Source organism: Anomaloglossus baeobatrachus, chromosome 9, assembly GCF_048569485.1.
Source record: "Anomaloglossus baeobatrachus isolate aAnoBae1 chromosome 9, aAnoBae1.hap1, whole genome shotgun sequence".
Classification (NCBI taxonomy): domain Eukaryota; kingdom Metazoa; phylum Chordata; class Amphibia; order Anura; family Aromobatidae; genus Anomaloglossus; species Anomaloglossus baeobatrachus.
The window spans coordinates 214017297-214037101 of NC_134361.1; the positions used below are offsets into that span (position 1 = coordinate 214017297).

Here is a 19805-nt window from a genome sequence, read left to right on the forward strand (position 1 = left end):
TTCAGATTGTTGCTCTCTCGCTGTCAAACATAGCGATGTGCGCTTCACAGCGAAGAGAGCAACGTCTAAAAAATGAACCAGCACTGTGTATAACGAGAAGCGATTTCACAGCAGGGGCCAGATCGCTGCTCAGTGTCACACACAGCGAGATCGCTAATGAGGTCACTGGTGCGTCACTAAAACCGTGACTCAGCAGCGATCTCGCTATGTGAGAAGTACCCCTAATCCTATCCTGTGTTATACTGTCTGCTGAGCCGTGTATCTAATCCTATCCTGTGTTATACTGTGTGCTGAGCTGTGTATCTAATCCTCTCATGTGTGATACTGTCTGCTGAGCCGTGTATCTAATCCTATCCTGTGTGATACTATCTGCTGAGCTGTGTATCTAATCCTATCCTGTGTGATACTGTCTGCTGAGCTGTGTATCTAATCCTATCCTGTGTGATACTGTCTGCTGAGCTGTGTATCTAATCCTATCCTGTGTGATACTGTCTGCTGAGCTGCTGTAGCTAGTCCTATCCTGCCTCTTATTTTAAAGCCCATCATCTGTTTTACTATCTCCAAGAACCACCCATTACTACAGTCCCCACCAGTGCGAAATTTAAAGATCATGGACCCCAATGCAAAAGTTCTAACGATGCCCACAATTATTGCAAGTCTTTAATAGCAATGGTCTTTTGGGGTCCCTTAAGCTCCAGGGCATGAGTGCGACTGAAATCCCTGCACCCATTGGGCCACGTGCACACGTTGAGTATTTGGTGAGTTTATTACCTCCATATTTGTAACCCAAAACCAGGAGTGGGTGATAAATGCAGAAGTGGAGCCTGTGTTTCTATGATACTATTTGGAAGCCAAAAATCAGAGGAAAAGTGAGGTAAAACAACGACAAAAAAAAAAAAAAAAAACCCTCCCCAAATAATGTGTGCACGTGGCCTAGTAGATACCCCACGTCATGTAATGCCACGCACTGGGCCGGAAGCTGCAGCTGTAGTTTCCCGCTCCAGCACGGATCTGTAAGAGGCTTATCAGTTAAATGCTCGGGTACACGCCGCCGCCGCGCACATTATAACCATAGAGCGCTATCTATCTGCTGGATGACCTTGCTTTGCCTCAGCCACTGGATTTACACTTACTGATTTCTAAGTGCTTTGTGGTTTTTGGGGCCAAAAGGACATCAGATAGATGATTAACCCTATAGTAGGAGAAAAATAAGAGATTATATATATATATATATATATATATATACATACATACATACATACATACATACACACACACACATATACATACATACATAGAGGCACAGAATCTCAATTTTCAATGGCAACATTAGGCCAATTATTTACCAATCTCCCCATTGGTCCCCCCCGGCCCGGATCGTCCGGATCCCCCATTTGCTTTAGAAGCTGAGCTCTTAATGAGATAAATAAACTCTGCGAGCTGAACCCTACAATTAGTGGGGAGTTTATCGGCTGCGCTCTGTAATCAGCCCATCACAACGCTGCAGACATTGTTCCTGGAGAATAAGCTGCGGACGGTGAACATTGTGCGCGGTTTCTGGGATTACACGGAGACAATGGAGCCCACAGGTGGAGAGCGGCCTCTATAGCGCCAATACCATCCCGTCACACAACAGCCACATTGTCCGCCATTATAATGACTATGGAAAGGAGCCACTTATCCTAATGGGGAAAAAAATAATTAAAAAAAAAAAAAAACGGGAGTCAACACAGCACAAAGTGTACACAGCTACACAGCGCGCGTCATGGGGAGAAAATCGACTTAACAAAAATATAAATACAACACAGGTTTGTTCCCATTGTTTAGATGAACTCTAAGATATAAGACTATCTATGAAGACAAAAGGCCTTTTTCTCTAAGAAATTGTCCTCAAATTTGTCTGGATCTGTGTTAGTGACACTTCTCCTTTGCGGAGAGGTGCAGCATATCAAGATGCTGATTAGACGGCATGATAAGTGCACAGGTGCGCCTTATGCTGGCCACGATAAAAGGCCACTCTAAAGTGTGCCGTTTTAGGGGTACTTCTCACATAGCGAGATCGCTGCTGAGTCACAGGTTTTGTGACGCACCAGTGACATCATCAGCGATCTCGCTGTGTGTAACACTAAGCAGTGACCTGGCCCCTGATGTGAAATCGCTGATCGTTACACACTGCTCTGGTTCATTTTTTGGTCGTCAGGCTCCCGCGGGGCAGCACGCATCGGTGTGTTTGACACCTTACCCAACAACCTCGTTCGCGACTCACGTAGACATGCATCTTCGTTGTTTTCCGCACCCTCTCTGTTCCGATTGGTGATCGCTATTGCGTTCGGATTGGCCGCTTCCATCCTCTGTTCTGGATTGTAGATCGCAGTACATTTCAGAGGGCTGAATTCACTTGTCCCGGACCGCATGTAGCAGCAGATCGTAATACAGTCCTTTCTGCATCGGGACTGTAGGATGGACAAGGATGGAGGAGGATGGAAGCGCTATTATGTTGCCTTCTCTAAAGGCAAGGCCGCCCAGTCACAACGCAGTTACGACCACTAATCTGAGCAGAGGAGGGCGCGGAAAAGGCAATGTAGATGCACGCCTATGTTACTAATCAAGATTTGAACCGTGCTATGTGACAGGGTCCCAGCAACCGCCGTATCGTTGTACAGGTCGTTATGGGTCGCCGTATCGTTGCTGCGTCGTTGGGAAGATCTGACTGTTTGACAGCTCACTAGCAACCCTGCAGCGACGTACCAGCGATCCTGACCAGGTCGTATCGTGGTTGGAATCGCTGGTACGTCGTTTAGTGTGACGGTACCCTTACAGTGTTGAGGGTGGTCCGGATGGGGGGGGGGTCAGATAACAAGTCAGTAGCTGATGTGACCACCATTTGCCTCAAATCTCCTTGGCATTGAGCTGATCAGGTTGTTGATTGTGGCCTGTGGGATGTTGGTCCACTCTTCTGTAATGGGTGCGAAGTGGCTGGATATTTGCAGGAACTTGTCCTCTCTGTCATATACGCTGACCCAGAGCATCCCAAACATGCTGAATGGGTGACAAGTCCAGTGAGTATGCTGCCATACAAGAACTGATTGTTTTCAGCTTCCATGAATTGTGCACAGATCCTTGCACCATGGGACCCGTGCATTATCATCTGCAACATGAGGTGATGGTCGTGGATGAGGCACAACAATGGTCTCAGGATCTTGCCATGGGATCTCTGTGCATTCAAATTGGTATCAATGCAATGGGTTCGTTGTCCATAACATATACCTGCCCATACTATAACCTGTGCAATAATCCTTCTGTCTAATCAGCATCTTAATACGCCACACCTGTGAGGTGGATGGATTAACTCCGCTAAAGGAGAAGTGATCACTAAAACAGATTGAGAAATTTGTGAACAACATTTGAGAGAAAAAGGCCTTCTTTGTGTATATAAAAAGTCTTAAGCGAGCTTTACACGCTACGATATATCTAACGAGACGTCGGCAGGGTCACGTCGTAAGTGACGCACATCCGGCCTCGTTAGTGATATCGTAGCGCGTGACAGCTATGAACGAGCAGAAATACTCACCTTCTCGTTCATTGTTGACACATCGCTCATTTTCAAAAAAAATCGAACGTCCTGTTGTTCATTGTTCCTGAGGCAGCGCACATTGCAGTGTGTGACACCCCGAGAACGATAAACTGCAGCTTACCTGCAGCCGCCGGCAATGCGGAAGGAAGAAGGTGGGCGGGATGTTTACGTCCCGCTCATCTCCGCTTCTATTGGCCGGCTGCCGTGTGACGCCGAACAACCCTCCCACTCCAGGAAGTGGATGTTCGCCGCCCACAGCGAGGTCGTTTGGAAGGTAAGTACGCGTGACAGGGGGGTTACAACATTGTGCGACACGGGCAAGAAATTGCCCGTGCCGCACAAACGATGGGGGCGGGTGCGATCGCATACAAGATCGCACGTGTAATTGTAACGTGTAAAGCTGGTTTTAGGGACAAATTGTAGAACTGGTGGAGGAAGGTTGAACTAGATGGACCGAGGTCTTTTTTCAACCTAAGTAACTATGAGATATATACTACCTTTAGGACCCTTGCCTATCTCCAGAATAGAGATCCCCAAACTCTCATATTAAAACAAAACACAATGAGTAGAGTCTTTAGTTTTTCCTATAATTTTGTTCTCAGCATTTTCGAGATCTCTGCACGCTGTCAGTGAATGGGAACAGTCTTGATTACAAACCAGTCACAGTGTATAGAGCTCTGCACTGAATGAAACACTCCATAGACCTTGGTACAAAATAATCCCAGCATTCAATGAGCGATAACAATAAAATCACAGATTGACAAGCGGCAGACTGCGGGAATAGTGCATAATGCAGATAATAGGCAATTAAGAGCCTAATGGACGCAGCAATAAATTACAAGGTATTGAAACATGGAACAATATGCGAATCCTCTCGGTAAATGTCTTCGGAGGTGATGTTATTCTCTTCCTATCCCCAATTCCCATTGATCAACCTATAGTTAATCTGCTACCAAACAAATGGCTGATAACAGTGAGCAATGGAAATTATCCCACAGACAATTATAGTACTGTGATGGAAATAGAAGGTGAAAAAAGAGACAGGATACAGGGCAATACATATTGGTATTTTGCTTTGGGCAAAAGTGGCCGGTGACCCCGCAGGAATGCCAGAAATGTCACATATAAAACCCTTGTGTGTAAAGAGAAACGTGTCCTTGGAGATTTCATGTAAACTAAATAAACAGCTCAGTAATTGTAAAAAAAAGTGACACAAGGGGACTGACAGGTTGGACTGGTTGTGAGGGATGACAGAGGAATCCTGCAGGGAGTGGCATTACCAGGGCCCACAAGAGGCTACAAGGTACGTCCATGGCACGCACCGGACAGGGGATGGCAAGAAACATCTAACGTGAACGCTCCATTTGATAGAAGATACGGAGATTATTATTAGGCTGGATAATTCCACTGATCTCTTAAAGGGCTGGATCCGACTCTGTCCACGCTTTAGTGCGGATATGACAGAAGCAGAACCCCATCATTAGATCAATCTTCTCCTTCACTTGCCATTTGAGTCCATTGTATCACAAATCCGGTTCAACGTCATGGCTACCAGTGCAAACACAGTGTGAACAGAGCCTAAGGCTGCTTTCACACATCCGTTTTTTTGCCGTGCGGCACAATACGGCGCTCTGCAGAAAAAACACAACCGTTTGGGTTTTTTGCCGCCGGTTGCGTTTTTTCCCGCATAGACTTGCATTAGCGTCGTATTGTGCCGGATGGAACGTTACCTGGCATGGTTTTTTGTGTGGCGAAAAAAAAACGCATTGCGCCGGATCTGGCGCGATGCATAATACAAGCCTATGGACGCCAAATGCGGCGTCCTGCGGCAAAAACCGCATCCGGCCACTGGTTGCATTTTTTTGTACTGCGCATGCTCAGTATCAAGCCGCATCCGTCAAAAAATGGACGGGCAGCATGGAAAAACTTATGCAACGGATCCGTTTTTTTCGCCGCTCAGCACAAACCGGATGTGTGAAAGCAGCCTTAGGCTATGTGCGCACGTTGCGTAATTACATGCAGTTACGCTGCGCTTTGTAGCGCAGCGTAACTGCATGCGTCCTGCGTCCCCTGCATAATCTATGAAGATTATGCAGGAGCCGTGCGCACGTGGTGTCTTAGAGCGCAGCGCTTCGGCTGCTGCCCGTAGCGCGTGTTCTAAGAAGTGACATGTCACTTCTTTCCTGCGCTTTGCCGGCAGCTCCTGCTCTGTCTGTCTATGGCAGGAGCTGCAGGCAGAGCGCATGGAATCGGCTTTTTTTTTTCACTACGGACATTTTCTGCAGCGATTTGAAGCGCACGTGTGCTCTTCAGATCGCTGCAGAAATTTCTGCAGTGACTGTACGCAACGTGCGCACATAGCCTAACTCTGGAAATAATCCGACCATCACTAATCTCCAGTAAACAAGTCCATAACCTTCCTTCCGTCACGTTCTATTCAGCCGCTTCTGGGAAAGCTGGGTGACAACAAATACGACGGCCATCATAGCTTCCAAACAGGTTGTCAGCCAGGTTCTCTAAATGGCACACTTGCCTATATAATTACCACTGCCCACAACTACTAAGAAGGGAATATCTTATTCATTTTTTAATTAAAAATTAAATGTGAGATTGTCATGGACACATCACAATGCCAGCCATGAGCCGACGTAGATTTGAGCCATAGTTAGATCCATTTTTTGGCTTTTTTTTAAATAAACCAAAATAAATTTAATCATTTTTAAAACTTTGGCAAGAAACCAAAACGTAAAAAAAATAATTTTGGATATGTGCAAATATGGCAAACATCATTGGTGAATTTTTTTGCTGCAATTTACACCAAAAACTGATCCAGGAAAGGACACAAGTGTCTGATATATGAGGGTCCTACCCTTCTCAAAAATGGAGGTCCTAGGATTCTCATATTGTGGCCGCCGTGAAAAAGAGAAATGACCCAAAAAAATGGTAGCAAATATAGAGCAAGCGTGTTCAGCTATTTCCTAAATTTCCACAGAAATTAATGGATGGATCAAGCAGAGCCTTATGGTTTCTGTTAGTAATAGAGGCCACAATGTATATGTGAACACAATGTAGCACTTGTCTGCAGGATCTGACTACACAGAGGTTATTTGTAGTCTGTAACCATGGGAACACAGAGCTGCAGAGGAGCTGAAGTTACAAAACAGAAGGCAAAGATTTGCAAATTGCTTTGTTTTTAAGTTACATGTATGAGAACAATAAAAAAAAAATGGGTGCAACTGTACCTAGCCTTTAGTTAAGTAATTATGTAATGTTCGACAGATTTGCCATTTAGAAGGGAAGCTGAATGACAACCAATATAAGCAGTCACTCAACATTCTCATAGATGGGTGCACAACGTTTTGCTCAAATGACAGAGGACGACGACTCAAGGATTTCTATTTAGAGCTAAATTTTGTATCTGGGGGTGTTTTGTGGGAAGATTTTCAGGTCGAATCCTTGGAAACTGTGAGCAGAATCAATCGTCCTTCCAATAACACGGGCGCTGCCAGCATTTATATCATCATGCAAAAGAACACAGGAAAATGCCAATTTATGCTGAGACAATGGACTCATGTTAAACAGGAAGGAACATGGAGACTGTGAGAATCCAGCATTAATTTATAAAGCGGTATGAAAGAAAAATCCCTCAAAGCTGACGGCCTGTGACTAATAGTTCAGCCGCAGCCCGAGCCGTGAGAGAATAACAATATCGGCATGTCAAGCCGACACCAGGATAACAGTGAAATGTTGTCATCAAGGCCTGAATACCCTGGGAGAAGGGGAGCAGACACCGGGCGCACCTCTATAGGACGTCCTAATAGACCTGGATATCCTGGGAGAAGGGAGCAGACACCGGGCACACCTCTATAGGACATCCTAATAGACCTGGATATCCTGGGAGAAGGGAGCAGACACCGGGCGCACCTCTATAGGACGTCCTAATAGACCTGGATATCCTGGGAGAAGGGAGCAGACACCGGGCGCACCTCTATAGGACGTCCTAATAGACCTGGATATCCTGGGAGAAGGGGAGCAGACACCGGGCACACCTCTATAGGACATCCTAATAGACCTGGATATCCTGGGAGAAGGGGAGCAGACACCGGGCGCACCTCTATAGGACATCCTAATAGACCTGGATATCCTGGGAGAAGGGAGCAGACACCGGGCGCACCTCTATAGGACGTCCTAATAGACCTGGATATCCTGGGAGAAGGGAGCAGACACCGGGCACACCTCTATAGGACGTCCTAATAGACCTGGATATCCTGGGAGAAGGGAGCAGACACCGGGCGCACCTCTATAGGACGTCCTAATAGACCTGGATATCCTGGGAGAAGGGAGCAGACACCGGGCGCACCTCTATAGGACGTCCTAATAGACCTGGATATCCTGGGAGAAGGGAGCAGACACCGGGCGCACCTCTATAGAATGTCCTAATAGACCTGAATATCCTGGGAGAAGGGGAGACGACACCAGGCTCACCTCTATAGGATGTCCTAATAGACCTGAATATCCTGGGAGAAGGGGAGCCGACACCGGGTGCACCTCTATAAGATGTCCTAATAGACCTGAATATCCTGGGAGAAGGGAGCAGACACCGGGCCCACCTCTATAGGACATCCTAACCGACCTGGATATCCTGGGAGAAAGGAGCCGACACCGGGCCCACCTCTATAGGATGTCCTAATAGGCCCAGATATCCTGGGAGAAGGGAGCAGACACCGGGCGCACCTCTATAGGATGTTCTAATAGACCTGAATATCCTGGGAGAAGGGAGCAGACAACGGGCGCACCTCTATAGGACGTCCTAATAGACCTGGATATCCTGGGAGAAGGGAGCAGACACCGGGCGCACCCCTATAGGACGGCCTAATAGACCTGAATATCCTGGGAGAAGGGAGCAGACACCGGGCGCACCTCTATAGGATGTCCTAATAGACCTGAATATCCTGGGAGAAGGGAGCAGACACCGGGCGCACCTCTATAGGACGTCCTAATAGACCTGGATATCCTGGGAGAAGGGAGCATACATCGGGCGCACCTCTATAGGACGTCCTAATAGACCTGGATATCCTGGGAGAAGGGAGCATACATCGGGCGCACCTCTATAGGACGTCCTAATAGACCTGGATATCCTGGGAGAAGGGAGCAGACACCGGGCGCACCTCTATAGGACGTCCTAATAGACCTGGATATCCTGGGAGAAGGGGAGCAGACACCGGGCACACCTCTATAGGACGTCCTAATAGACCTGGATATCCTGGGAGAAGGGAGCAGACACCGGGCACACCTCTATAGGACGTCCTAATAGACCTGGATATCCTGGGAGAAGGGAGCAGACACCGGGCGCACCTCTATAGGACGTCCTAATAGACCTGGATATCCTGGGAGAAGGGAGCAGACACCGGGCGCACCTCTATAGGACATCCTAATAGACCTGGATATCCTGGGAGAAGGGGAGCAGACACCGGGCGCACCTCTATAGAACATCCTAATAGACCTGAATACCCTGGGAGAAGGGGAGCAGACACCGGGCGCACCTCTATAGGACATCCTAATAGACATGAATACCCTGGGAGAAGGGAGCCGACACCGGGCGCACCTCTATAGGACATCCTAATAGACCTGAATACCCTGGGAGAAGGGAGCCGACACTGGGCGCACCTCTATAGGACATCCTAATAGACCTGAATACCCTGGGAGAAGGGAGCAGACACCGGGCGCACCTCTATAGGACGTCCTTACAGACCTCGATATCCTGGGAGAAGGGAGCAGACACCGGGCGCACCTCTATAGGGTGTCCTAACAGACCTGGATATCCTGGGAGAAGGGAGCCGACAATGGGCACACCTCTATAGAACATCCTAATAGACCTGAATACCCTGGGAGAAGGGAGCAGACACCGGGCGCACCTCTATAGAATGTCCTAATAGACCTGAATATCCTGGGAGAAGGGGAGACGACACCAGGCTCACCTCTATAGGATGTCCTAATAGACCTGAATATCCTGGGAGAAGGGGAGCCGACACCGGGTGCACCTCTATAAGATGTCCTAATAGACCTGAATATCCTGGGAGAAGGGAGCAGACACCGGGCCCACCTCTATAGGACATCCTAACCGACCTGGATATCCTGGGAGAAAGGAGCCGACACCGGGCCCACCTCTATAGGATGTCCTAATAGGCCCAGATATCCTGGGAGAAGGGAGCAGACACCGGGCGCACCTCTATAGGATGTTCTAATAGACCTGAATATCCTGGGAGAAGGGAGCAGACAACGGGCGCACCTCTATAGGACGTCCTAATAGACCTGGATATCCTGGGAGAAGGGAGCAGACACCGGGCGCACCCCTATAGGACGGCCTAATAGACCTGAATATCCTGGGAGAAGGGAGCAGACACCGGGCGCACCTCTATAGGATGTCCTAATAGACCTGAATATCCTGGGAGAAGGGAGCAGACACCGGGCGCACCTCTATAGGACGTCCTAATAGACCTGGATATCCTGGGAGAAGGGAGCATACATCGGGCGCACCTCTATAGGACTTCCTAATAAACCTGAATATCCTGGGAGAAGGGGAGCAGACACCGGGCGCACCTCTATAGGCTGTCCTTATATACCTGGACATCCTGGGAGAAAGTGAGGTGGCACCTTTATAGGATGTCCTAATAGACTTGGATATTCAAGACATTGAGCCATTACACACACAGCTACCGGATAACCTTATGTTTTTTGGCACCATTTTAATGCCCGGCATTGGTAGGTATCTACTGGAAGAGTTAGATTCTCTCTGATGCGGAAAGAGGGGAGTTGCTACTCTTCTGCACCCTTTGGGTATAGCAGATTTCACTGCCCGAAGCAGTGTCCGCATTGCTGCCAGTAGTTTAACCCCCTTTTTTCTGCACCAACATCTGCAACAAATGCACAGCAATTAAGAATTTTCATAGACTTTGCTGGGATGCAATTAACCTTGCAGTATCGATTAAAATCTGGAAAAAGAAAAAAAACGCAATGGGGGCACAGCCTTTAACCCTCACTTCCATTTTTGCGTGGAAGCCCTATTGATACTGATCATTTTCAAGTTCATGCATCCACTGCTCCAGCACCAAACAAATGTTTCAGAGGGTATCAAGTAAGAGGAACCCCCTGCTATTAGCGGCACATGGTACTATTGGGACTCCATTCACTTCACCAGGACCCCCTCTGAAATCTATGGCCTGTCCTTATGATGGACCAATATTTTGATTCTCTACAGTAACTTTAGGGGGTAACACTCACCACTTTAGTGCCATATGCCATTAAAGGACAAAAGAGGTTAACAAAACTGCACAATTCCTTTTAAAAATTAAAGTTCCGCAATAAAAATCCTCTACATGTAGAACAAAGACACAAGGAAAGCTGCAGGGACCACAGGGGATGGCAGCAGGAAAAAACACACTTTTCCTGACACGAAAAATGAGCCGGGACAAGGGAAACCCAGAGTAACACATCCGTACAAGCTAAATAAACAGACGGGGCACATGCTTTATACTAACACGGTGAGAACAGGTTCTGCGCCTTCCTCTGACTCACTGCAAAAGAAAAGTTTCATTATTAAGCCAACTTCTGCCTTCCCCGACAAGCAAAGAGGAGACAAAATATCGGATCACAGGGGAGGGGGGGGTTCTGTCGGGACCCCAAGATTATACTGTCAATTTATAGCTGACTGAGCATTACATGGGTTATCTGAATAATGCCCCTTCATCCAGGGTAATTGAGGGGGGTCCAGATTACTGCCTCCCTTCATTACCAACATTTAGGACATACAGTGCTGGCCAAAAGTATTGGCACCCCTGCAATTCTGTCAGATAATACTCAGTTTCTTCTGGAAATGATTGCAATCACAAATGCTTTGGTATTATTATCTTCATTTATTTTGCTTGCAATTAAAAAAAACACAAAGGAGAATAAAACAAAATTCAAATCATTGATCATTTCACACAAAACTCCAAAAATGGGCCAGACAAAAGTATTGGCACCCTTAGCCTAATATTGGTTGCACAACCTTTAGCCAAAATAACTGCGCACAACCGCTTCCGGTCACCATCAATGAGTTTCTTACAATGCTCTGCTGGAATTTTAGACCATTCTTCTTTGGCAAACTGCTCCAGGTCCCTGAGATGTGAAGGGGGCCTTCTCCAAACTGCCATTCTGAGATCTCTCCACAGGTGTTCTATGGGGTTCAGGTCTGGACTCATTGCTGGCCACTTTAGTAGTCGCCAGTGTTTTCTCTCAAACCATTTTCTAGTGCTTTTTGAAGTGTGTTTTGGGTCATTGTCCTGCTGGAAGACCCATGACCTCTGAGGGAGACCCAGCTTTCTCACACTGGGACCTACATTATGCTGCAAAATTTGTTGGTAGTCTTCAGACTTCATAATGCCATGCACACGGTCAAGCAGTCCAGTGCCAGAGGCAGCAAAGCAACCCCAAAACATCAGGGAACCTCCACCATGTTTGACTGTAGGGACCGTGTTCTTTTCTTTGAATGCCTCTTTTTTTTTCCTGTAAACTCTATGTTGATGGCTTTTCCCAAAAAGCTCTACTTTTGTCTCATCTGACCAGAGAACATTCTTCCAAAACATTTTAGGCTCTCTCAGGTAAGTTTTGGCAAACTCCAGCCTGTTTTTTTTTATGTCTCGGGGTAAGAAGTGGGGTCTTCCTGGGTATCCTACCATACAGTCCCTTTTCATTCAGACGCCGTCGGATAGTACGGGTTGACACGGTTGTACCCTCGGACTGCAGGGCAGCTTGAACGTGTTTGGATGTTAGTCGAGGTTCTTTATCCACCATCCACACAATCTTGCGTTGAAATCTCTCGTCAATTTTTCTTTTCTTTCCACATGTAGGGAGGATAGCCACAGTGCCATGGGCTTTACACTTCTTGATGACACTGCGCACCGTAAACACAGGAACTTTCAGGTCTTTGGAGATGGACTTGTAGCCTTGAGATTGCTCATGCTTCCTCACAACTTGTAGTCTCAAGTCCTCAGACAGTTCTTTGGTCTTCTTTCTTTTCTCCATGCTCAATGTGGTACACACAAGGACACAGGACAGAGGTTGAGTCAACTTTAATCCATGTCAACTGGCTGCAAGTGTGATTTAGTTATTGCCAACACCTGTTGGGTGCCAAAGGTAAGTTACAGGGGCTATTACACAAATTACAGAAGCATTACATGATTTTTCAAATAGTGCCAATACTTTTGTCCACCCCCTTTTTTAATGTTTGGTGTGGAATTATATCCAAAATGGCTTTGACAATTTTTTTTTTCATTGAAGACAAATTAAATGAAGATAATAATACCAAAGAATTTGTGATTGCAATCATTTTCAAGAAGAAACTGAGTATTATCTGCCAGAATTGCAGGGGTGCCAATACTTTTGGCCAGCACTGTATGTCACAATTCACTTGGCTATATTTTGGATCCAATGCAATGCAGTCTCTCCTAACCTGCTCAATCATCCAGTATCAATGTAAAGGATGCGACTCTGTGGAAGAACTTTACTATGCCAAAGTTGCCACACTTCTGGATTATTTTGCTCCAAAAATGGCGCGCACGCTTTGCTTTATACAGAGGTCACTGTCAATGAAGTGGCTGTGGCTTATAAAAGCCACATTCTAACATGCTGTATACAAGAGAACAGGCCGCTGTGTAGAGCGTAAAAATGACTTTATAATACTCACCTAAACGGTCGGTGCGGTGCAGACTGGTCGGATGGGTGTCTCAGCTCTCCGGGTGCGGCGCCTCCTCTTTTGGCCATCTTTGTCATGCACACAGGCCGGCATTGAGGTCCTGCTCATGAGCACTACAATACTTTGATCTGCCCTGCTTAGGACAGATCAAAGTGCGCCTGCGCAGGACCTCAATGCCAGAGCGTGTGCATTACGTAGGACGAAGAAGAAGGAGGACAAAGATGGCCGAAAGAGGAGGCACTGCACATGGATAACGGAGACACCCAGCTGACCCATGTGCATCGCATCGACCGTTTTGGTGAGTATTATAAAGTCATTTTTACGTTCTACACAGCATGTTAGACTGCTGTATATAATAGCTCAATGGTGGTGGCTGCAGCTTATAGGCCCCAAATCTGGTGACAGGTTCCCTTTAAAAGGGAACCAATCACCAGGATTTTCATATAAAACCTAAAGCCAGTGCTATACTGGCACTATCAGGCTGATTCTATACATACCTTTAGTGGTCAGCTCGGATGTTTTGATTTTGAAATCCAAGAAAGTAAAGTGTAGAAAATCGTCAGCTTCTTGAGTGACAGCAGCTGAGGACCAGATAATATCGTGTGTTTGTGTGTGTGTGTGTGTGTGGGTGGGGGGGGTTGGTGGTATTCATAGTTATCCCCTCCCTCTGTTAGAATTAGCATAAGTATTATACAAATCGATGTAACTTTTCACTTTCAGGACCTGTGGTGAAGTCATACCCATGTGACCAGAAGGGGCGGGGCCTCAGCCAACAGAAAAATGTTGCTTTTTTTATATCAGCTTTAATGTGGCTGAGGCCCCGCCCCTTCTGGTCCCGTGGGTATGACCTCACCAAAGGTCCTGGAAGTGAAAAGTTACATTGTTTGTATAATACTTATGCTAATTCTAAGAGGGGGGCGGTAATAATGAATATCCCCCCAGATATTATCTGCTCCTCAGCTGCTGTCACTCAAGAAGCTGCCGATTTTATAAACTTTACTTTCTTGGATTTCAAAACCTAAACATCCGAGCTGACCACTACAGGTATGTTTAGAATCAGCCTGATAGTGCCAGTATACCACTGGCTTTAGGTTATATAGGAAAATCCTGGTGATTGGTTCCCTTTAAAATCAGGAAGGAAACATTCTACTTAGGTTTATGATTAATATAAGTTTATAAAACATATCAGACTCTCGCCTACCTTGACAAGCTTCAAAAGGAACCTGTAGACCCACCTCTTCCGACAAGCCTACAGTCTGCCGTAACCCTCAGTCTGATATAGGGCCACACAAGCAGCTCTACCCTCATCTACTGTATCCTCACCTATCCCTTGTAGATTGTGAGCTCTCGCGGGCAGGGACCTCTCTCCTCTTGTAGACTGTGAGCCCTCGTGGGCAGGGTCCTCTCTCCTCCTGTACCTGTCTGTGCCTTGTATTGTTTATGATTATTGTACTCGTCCCTATTATGTATACCCCTTTCACATGTAAAGTGCCATTGAATAAATGGCGCTATAATAAATAATAAAACTCTTTTTTGTCTTTGCCAATGATCAGAGCGATCGTGACCCCCCCCAAAAATTATCATACAGGAAAGTATATATAATAGTGGTTGCATACAAAGCCATTTTAGGAAATTCCTAGGTTTTATTTATTTATAAGGGAGTTTGTCAGAAGGTTTTTTCTGCCCCATCTCAGAGCAGTTTGAAGTAGGGGCAGAGACAGCCCAATACGTGATACATCCATTCAGATGTCGAATACTAGGATGCTTGCTGCAGTTTTGCTAAAAATCAGTTTTCTCTGCTACTGATATTGCAGTTCTCAGAATGCAGTGCTTTATTTAACTCTGCCCACACCACTGATTGACAACTTCTGTGTACACTGTGCATAGACAGAAAGTTGCCAGTCAGTGGTGTAGGTGAGGTTATACCAAACATAATAATATGGAGGAATACATGGTAACAAGTTTATTAGTCCTCCAGTGATAATCTCCTGCTGATAAAACTACAGCAAGCAACCCAGGAGGTAACATGGTTGAAGTCAAGGCTACTGCCCATACATACGCTGCTCTCAGATTACATAGCAAAAACCTGATGACAAATGTTGGCTGAATAGCTGGGAAAGTTGAGCGACAACCCCTGAGGGAGCAATTTGGGGGTCACTCAGCTTTTCTATAAGATATGCTGTGATAACGCTCTATATCTCAGAATTGCCCAATTTCTTATCCCTATTATCTTTATATTTATATTATATATTTATATATAATATCTTTATATTCTTATCCCTATCCTTAGCCCTATTTCTATCCGATTACCTAACCGTATTATACAATATCATGCACAGCTGATACCATCGTGTGATACAGTTATTCTCAACCCGAGGACTTCAAGCTATTGAAAACCTACAGCATCCAGCATGCCAGACACATCTGGAAGCTGAGCGTTAGGCCAGTTTCACACTTGCGTTTTTTTCCTTCAGTCGCAGTCCGGCGTTTTGGAAAACAGCGGAATCCGTTAACGGATTCCGCTGCTTCCCATAGACTTGTATGGACGACGGATTGCGACTGATGGATCTGCGTTGCTTCCGCTGGCTGACGCTGTGTTGCTTCCGCCGGGCGGAAGGAACGCAGCATGTAACGTTTTTTCTTGTGTTAAAATGACGCAGAGCGGTGGATTCCGTTGTTTTTATAATGGACGTCTATGGTGGTGGATTCCGTTAGAATCCGCCATTTGACGGATTCCGTTAACGCATCCGTCTTTACACAACTGCGCATGCCCAGATGTGTAAAGTCAAGAAAAAAAAAAAAAAACTATAACGGATTCTGTTGTTTTGTACTATCCGTTGCATCCGTTGTGCCACTATATGCAACGCATCCGTTTAACAACGCAATGCAACGGATGCCGTTCAACCCAAGTGTGCAACTAGCCTTAGGAGACAACGGCCACAGAAATGATAACGCAGGAAGCCATGATTGTCTCTCCAGGACGGGCCAAAACATTACCACCGGCAGGAGCAAATGTGGACGAGGAAAGATTGCTGGGACGATTCGATTTCCACGTGAGGACTACAGCACCCATCATTGTCCGCACTCCCTTCTACTGGGGGAAATGATACGATAATGCCATTGCATGCCTCCAAATGGCCAGAGCCAGTGAATATGGTACAACAGGAACAGAGTGTAATACTCTCAGTAACATTATAACAGAGGTTATTATTTCCAGATCGTTATCTCTGAGTATTGAACTATTCACGTCAGTCCAGGAAATACTGTGATGTCCCATGTGTCAGGACGGGGACACACACACTCACTGGCCACCATACCAACACAGCGACACAGGTCATGCAGCCAAAAATCCACGTATACCACTGCTATATTGCAAGTAAATGGGAGCATATAGCGATCCACAAGGTACCGCACCAAATATCCATCTGGTTCGGACTTTCCTCGTCTGGCTTCGTCCATAATCACTTGCGCTGTGCTGCAATATAGCAGGGACAAGCAGCGATCTGTGGCTTGTGCCACCGCACCTAGTAGAAGCCTAAACAGTCCAGCACGTCGTAATATACGAGTTGTATGTCAGAGTCTACAGAAGGGGACAACACGTACACTCGATTGTCTGCGACATGTGTCCGTCTCTCATCGCTATCACAAGTGACGGTCGTCTGCTGCAATTTCCGGTGCAGTCAACGACAGCAAAGTCATGTGAACAAAATCTCAGCGGATGTAGGGTTTTTAGCGATTATCATGTCGTAATTACATCACTGTCTATATTATCGGCTAATGTGATGATGTCACTATGTGACCAAAGTCCCAGTGTGACCCCTGATAATATAGTCCAGTGGTCATATCAGGAGCAGAGAGTACAGGAGGAAGATGCCTGATATACCTGCCCCAGAGGGCACCAATCTGATGGGGGTCTATAGGAGGACGACATCTTATAAACCTGTCCCGGGGGCGCCAATCGGATGGTGGTCTATAGGAGGGTGCCTTCTTATATACCTGCCATGGGGAGCATCAATCTGATGTGGGTCTATCAGAAGAAGAGATGCTATATACCTGCCCCAGCGAGCACCAATCTCATAGGGGTCTATAGGAGGATGACGTCTCATATATCTGCCCTGGGAAGCACCAATCTGATAGGGGTCTATAGGAAGACGACATATTATATACCTGCCACGGGGAGAACCAATCTGATGGAGGTCTATAGGAAGACACCATCTTACACACCTGCACTGTGGAGCTCCAATCTGATGGGGGTCTATAGGAAGACGAAGTCTTATATACCTGCCCCAGGAGACACCATTCTGATGGGGGTCTATAGGAGGATGACCTCTTAAAAACCTGTCCTAGCGGGCACTAATATAATGTGGGTTGATTGGAAGACAACGTCTTATATACCTGCCCCCAGGGGAACCAATGAGAAGTGTTATATACCTGCACTGGAAGGGGGGGGGGGGTTGGGCACCAGTTTAGTAGGGGGTCTATCAAAAGGAAGACATTTTATATACCTGCCTTGAGAGGGCACCAATCTGATGGGGGTCTATAGGAAGATGACATCTTATATACCTGCCCCGGGGGGAACCAATTTCTTATAAACCTGCACTGGGGGGGGTCATCAATCTAAGAGGGGCCTATAGGAGGAAGACATCTTATATACCTGCCCCGGGGGGAAGGCACCAATCTGATGGGGGTCTATCGGAGGAAGACATCTTATATACCTGCCCCGGAGGGAAGGCACCAATCTGATGGGGGGGTCTATCGGAGGAAGACGTCTTATATACCTGCCCCGGGGGGAAGGCACCAATCTGATGGGGGTCTATCGGAGGAAGACGTCTTATATACCTGCCCCGGGGGGAAGGCACCAATCTGATGGGGGTCTATCGGAGGAAGACATCTTATATACCTGCCCCGGGGGGAAGGCACCAATCTGATGGGGGTCTATCGGAGGAAGACATCTTATATACCTGCCCCGGGGGGAAGGCACCAATCTGATGGGGGGGTCTATCGGAGGAAGACGTCTTATATACCTGCCCCGGGGGGAAGGCACCAATCTGATGGGGGGGTCTATCGGAGGAAGACGTCTTATATACCTGCCCCGGGGGGAAGGCACCAATCTGATGGGGGTCTATCGGAGGAAGACGTCTTATATACCTGCCCCGGGGGGAAGGCACCAATCTGATGGGGGTCTATCGGAGGAAGACATCTTATATACCTGCCCCGGGGGGAAGGCACCAATCTGATGGGGGTCTATCGGAGGAAGACATCTTATATACCTGCCCCGGGGGGAAGGCACCAATCTGATGGGGGTCTATCGGAGGAAGACATCTTATATACCTGCCCCGGGGGGAAGGCACCAATCTGATGGGGGTCTATCGGAGGAAGACATCTTATATACCTGCCCCGGGGGGAAGGCACCAATCTGATGGGGGTCTATAGATCTATAAATATATATGTGCGACTGTCTGAGACGTGAGATCATGTGACCATCTTACAAATGTCGCACGTCACGGTCGTCTTCGACTTTGATGACAAAGTAATGTGACCAAAATATATTATTGGCGGAGAATCACGTCATGAGCGTCCATATTACCAGTAACGAGATGATGTCATAAACCGACACCGCGAGCAAAGACCACACAAAACAGATGGAACGATCCAACATCATATATATATATATATATATACATACACTGTACATATATTTATACTGCACATATGGGTATATATACACAGACATGTGACCAGTGCACATTATATACAGACACTATGTAATGCCTCATCCCTTACAATGCACAATACAGTATATAATCCAGTCACCACAGGAGCCCATTACTGAGGAGCCACCTGCCTCGTCCATGTCGCCTCATCCCTCCTACCTGGGCTTCCAGTGCACATGGCCAGGAGCAGCAGACAGCAGCACACTGCGGTCCCCAGGGGGATCCCGGCTCCATTATATCCCCCCATGTCTCAGGCTGATCCGGGGAGCGGCTGCATCGTGTCCGCGGCCGGAGGAGCAATCACTGACTGACAGAAAAAGCGGGAACGCGCACAGGACGGGAGGGAGCTGTCTGCCTGTGCGCGTGCGCAGTGCTCTCTCTCTCACCGGAGGCGCGCATTTACCTCAGGAGGAGACGATGGCTGCGGTTATTACTTATTTGTGAGGTAAATTCTGTGGAGAATGAGGTATATGTACATCTAGGGCGGCCGCACACGGTCCATTTATGAAAGAGTTATTAAAATTGTATCATTATTTCAGTATAGGGACACAAAATTGGCTAAAGTGTCAAAAAGATGAATGTATAAAAAAAGGTAACAGACGCCATTGATTCTGCCCCATATTGTACTGGAAAAAGGGGAACAAAATCCTAAGTGCGGTGGAATTTGATTAAAAAAAAAAAGTGCAATTCCACCCTTGGGTTTTTTTCATTGACCACGGTCGCTATATGGTAAACCTGCGATTCAATGAAGCCCACAGCCCGCCGGCAGATCAATGGTGGCAGC

General features: G+C 46.9%; 2 protein-coding genes across 2 annotated transcripts in view; one reads left to right on the forward strand and one right to left on the reverse strand.

Moving 5' to 3' along the window:
• Window positions 1-19344, reverse strand: part of NPDC1 (neural proliferation, differentiation and control 1) — a 132772-nt gene extending 113428 nt beyond the window's left edge. The window contains exon 1 of the mRNA XM_075324428.1: window positions 19181-19344. Coding sequence (XP_075180543.1) covers window positions 19181-19268 — 88 coding nt within the window. The 5' untranslated portion in view covers window positions 19269-19344. The remainder of the gene's footprint in view (window positions 1-19180) is intronic.
• Window positions 19345-19418: 74 nt separating this feature from the next.
• LOC142251535 (epithelial sodium channel subunit beta-like) overlaps window positions 19419-19805 on the forward strand; it is a 176473-nt gene continuing 176086 nt past the window's right edge. Inside the window, exon 1 of the mRNA XM_075324429.1 lies at window positions 19419-19466. The gene's annotated coding sequence lies outside the window, so the exon portion shown is untranslated. The remainder of the gene's footprint in view (window positions 19467-19805) is intronic.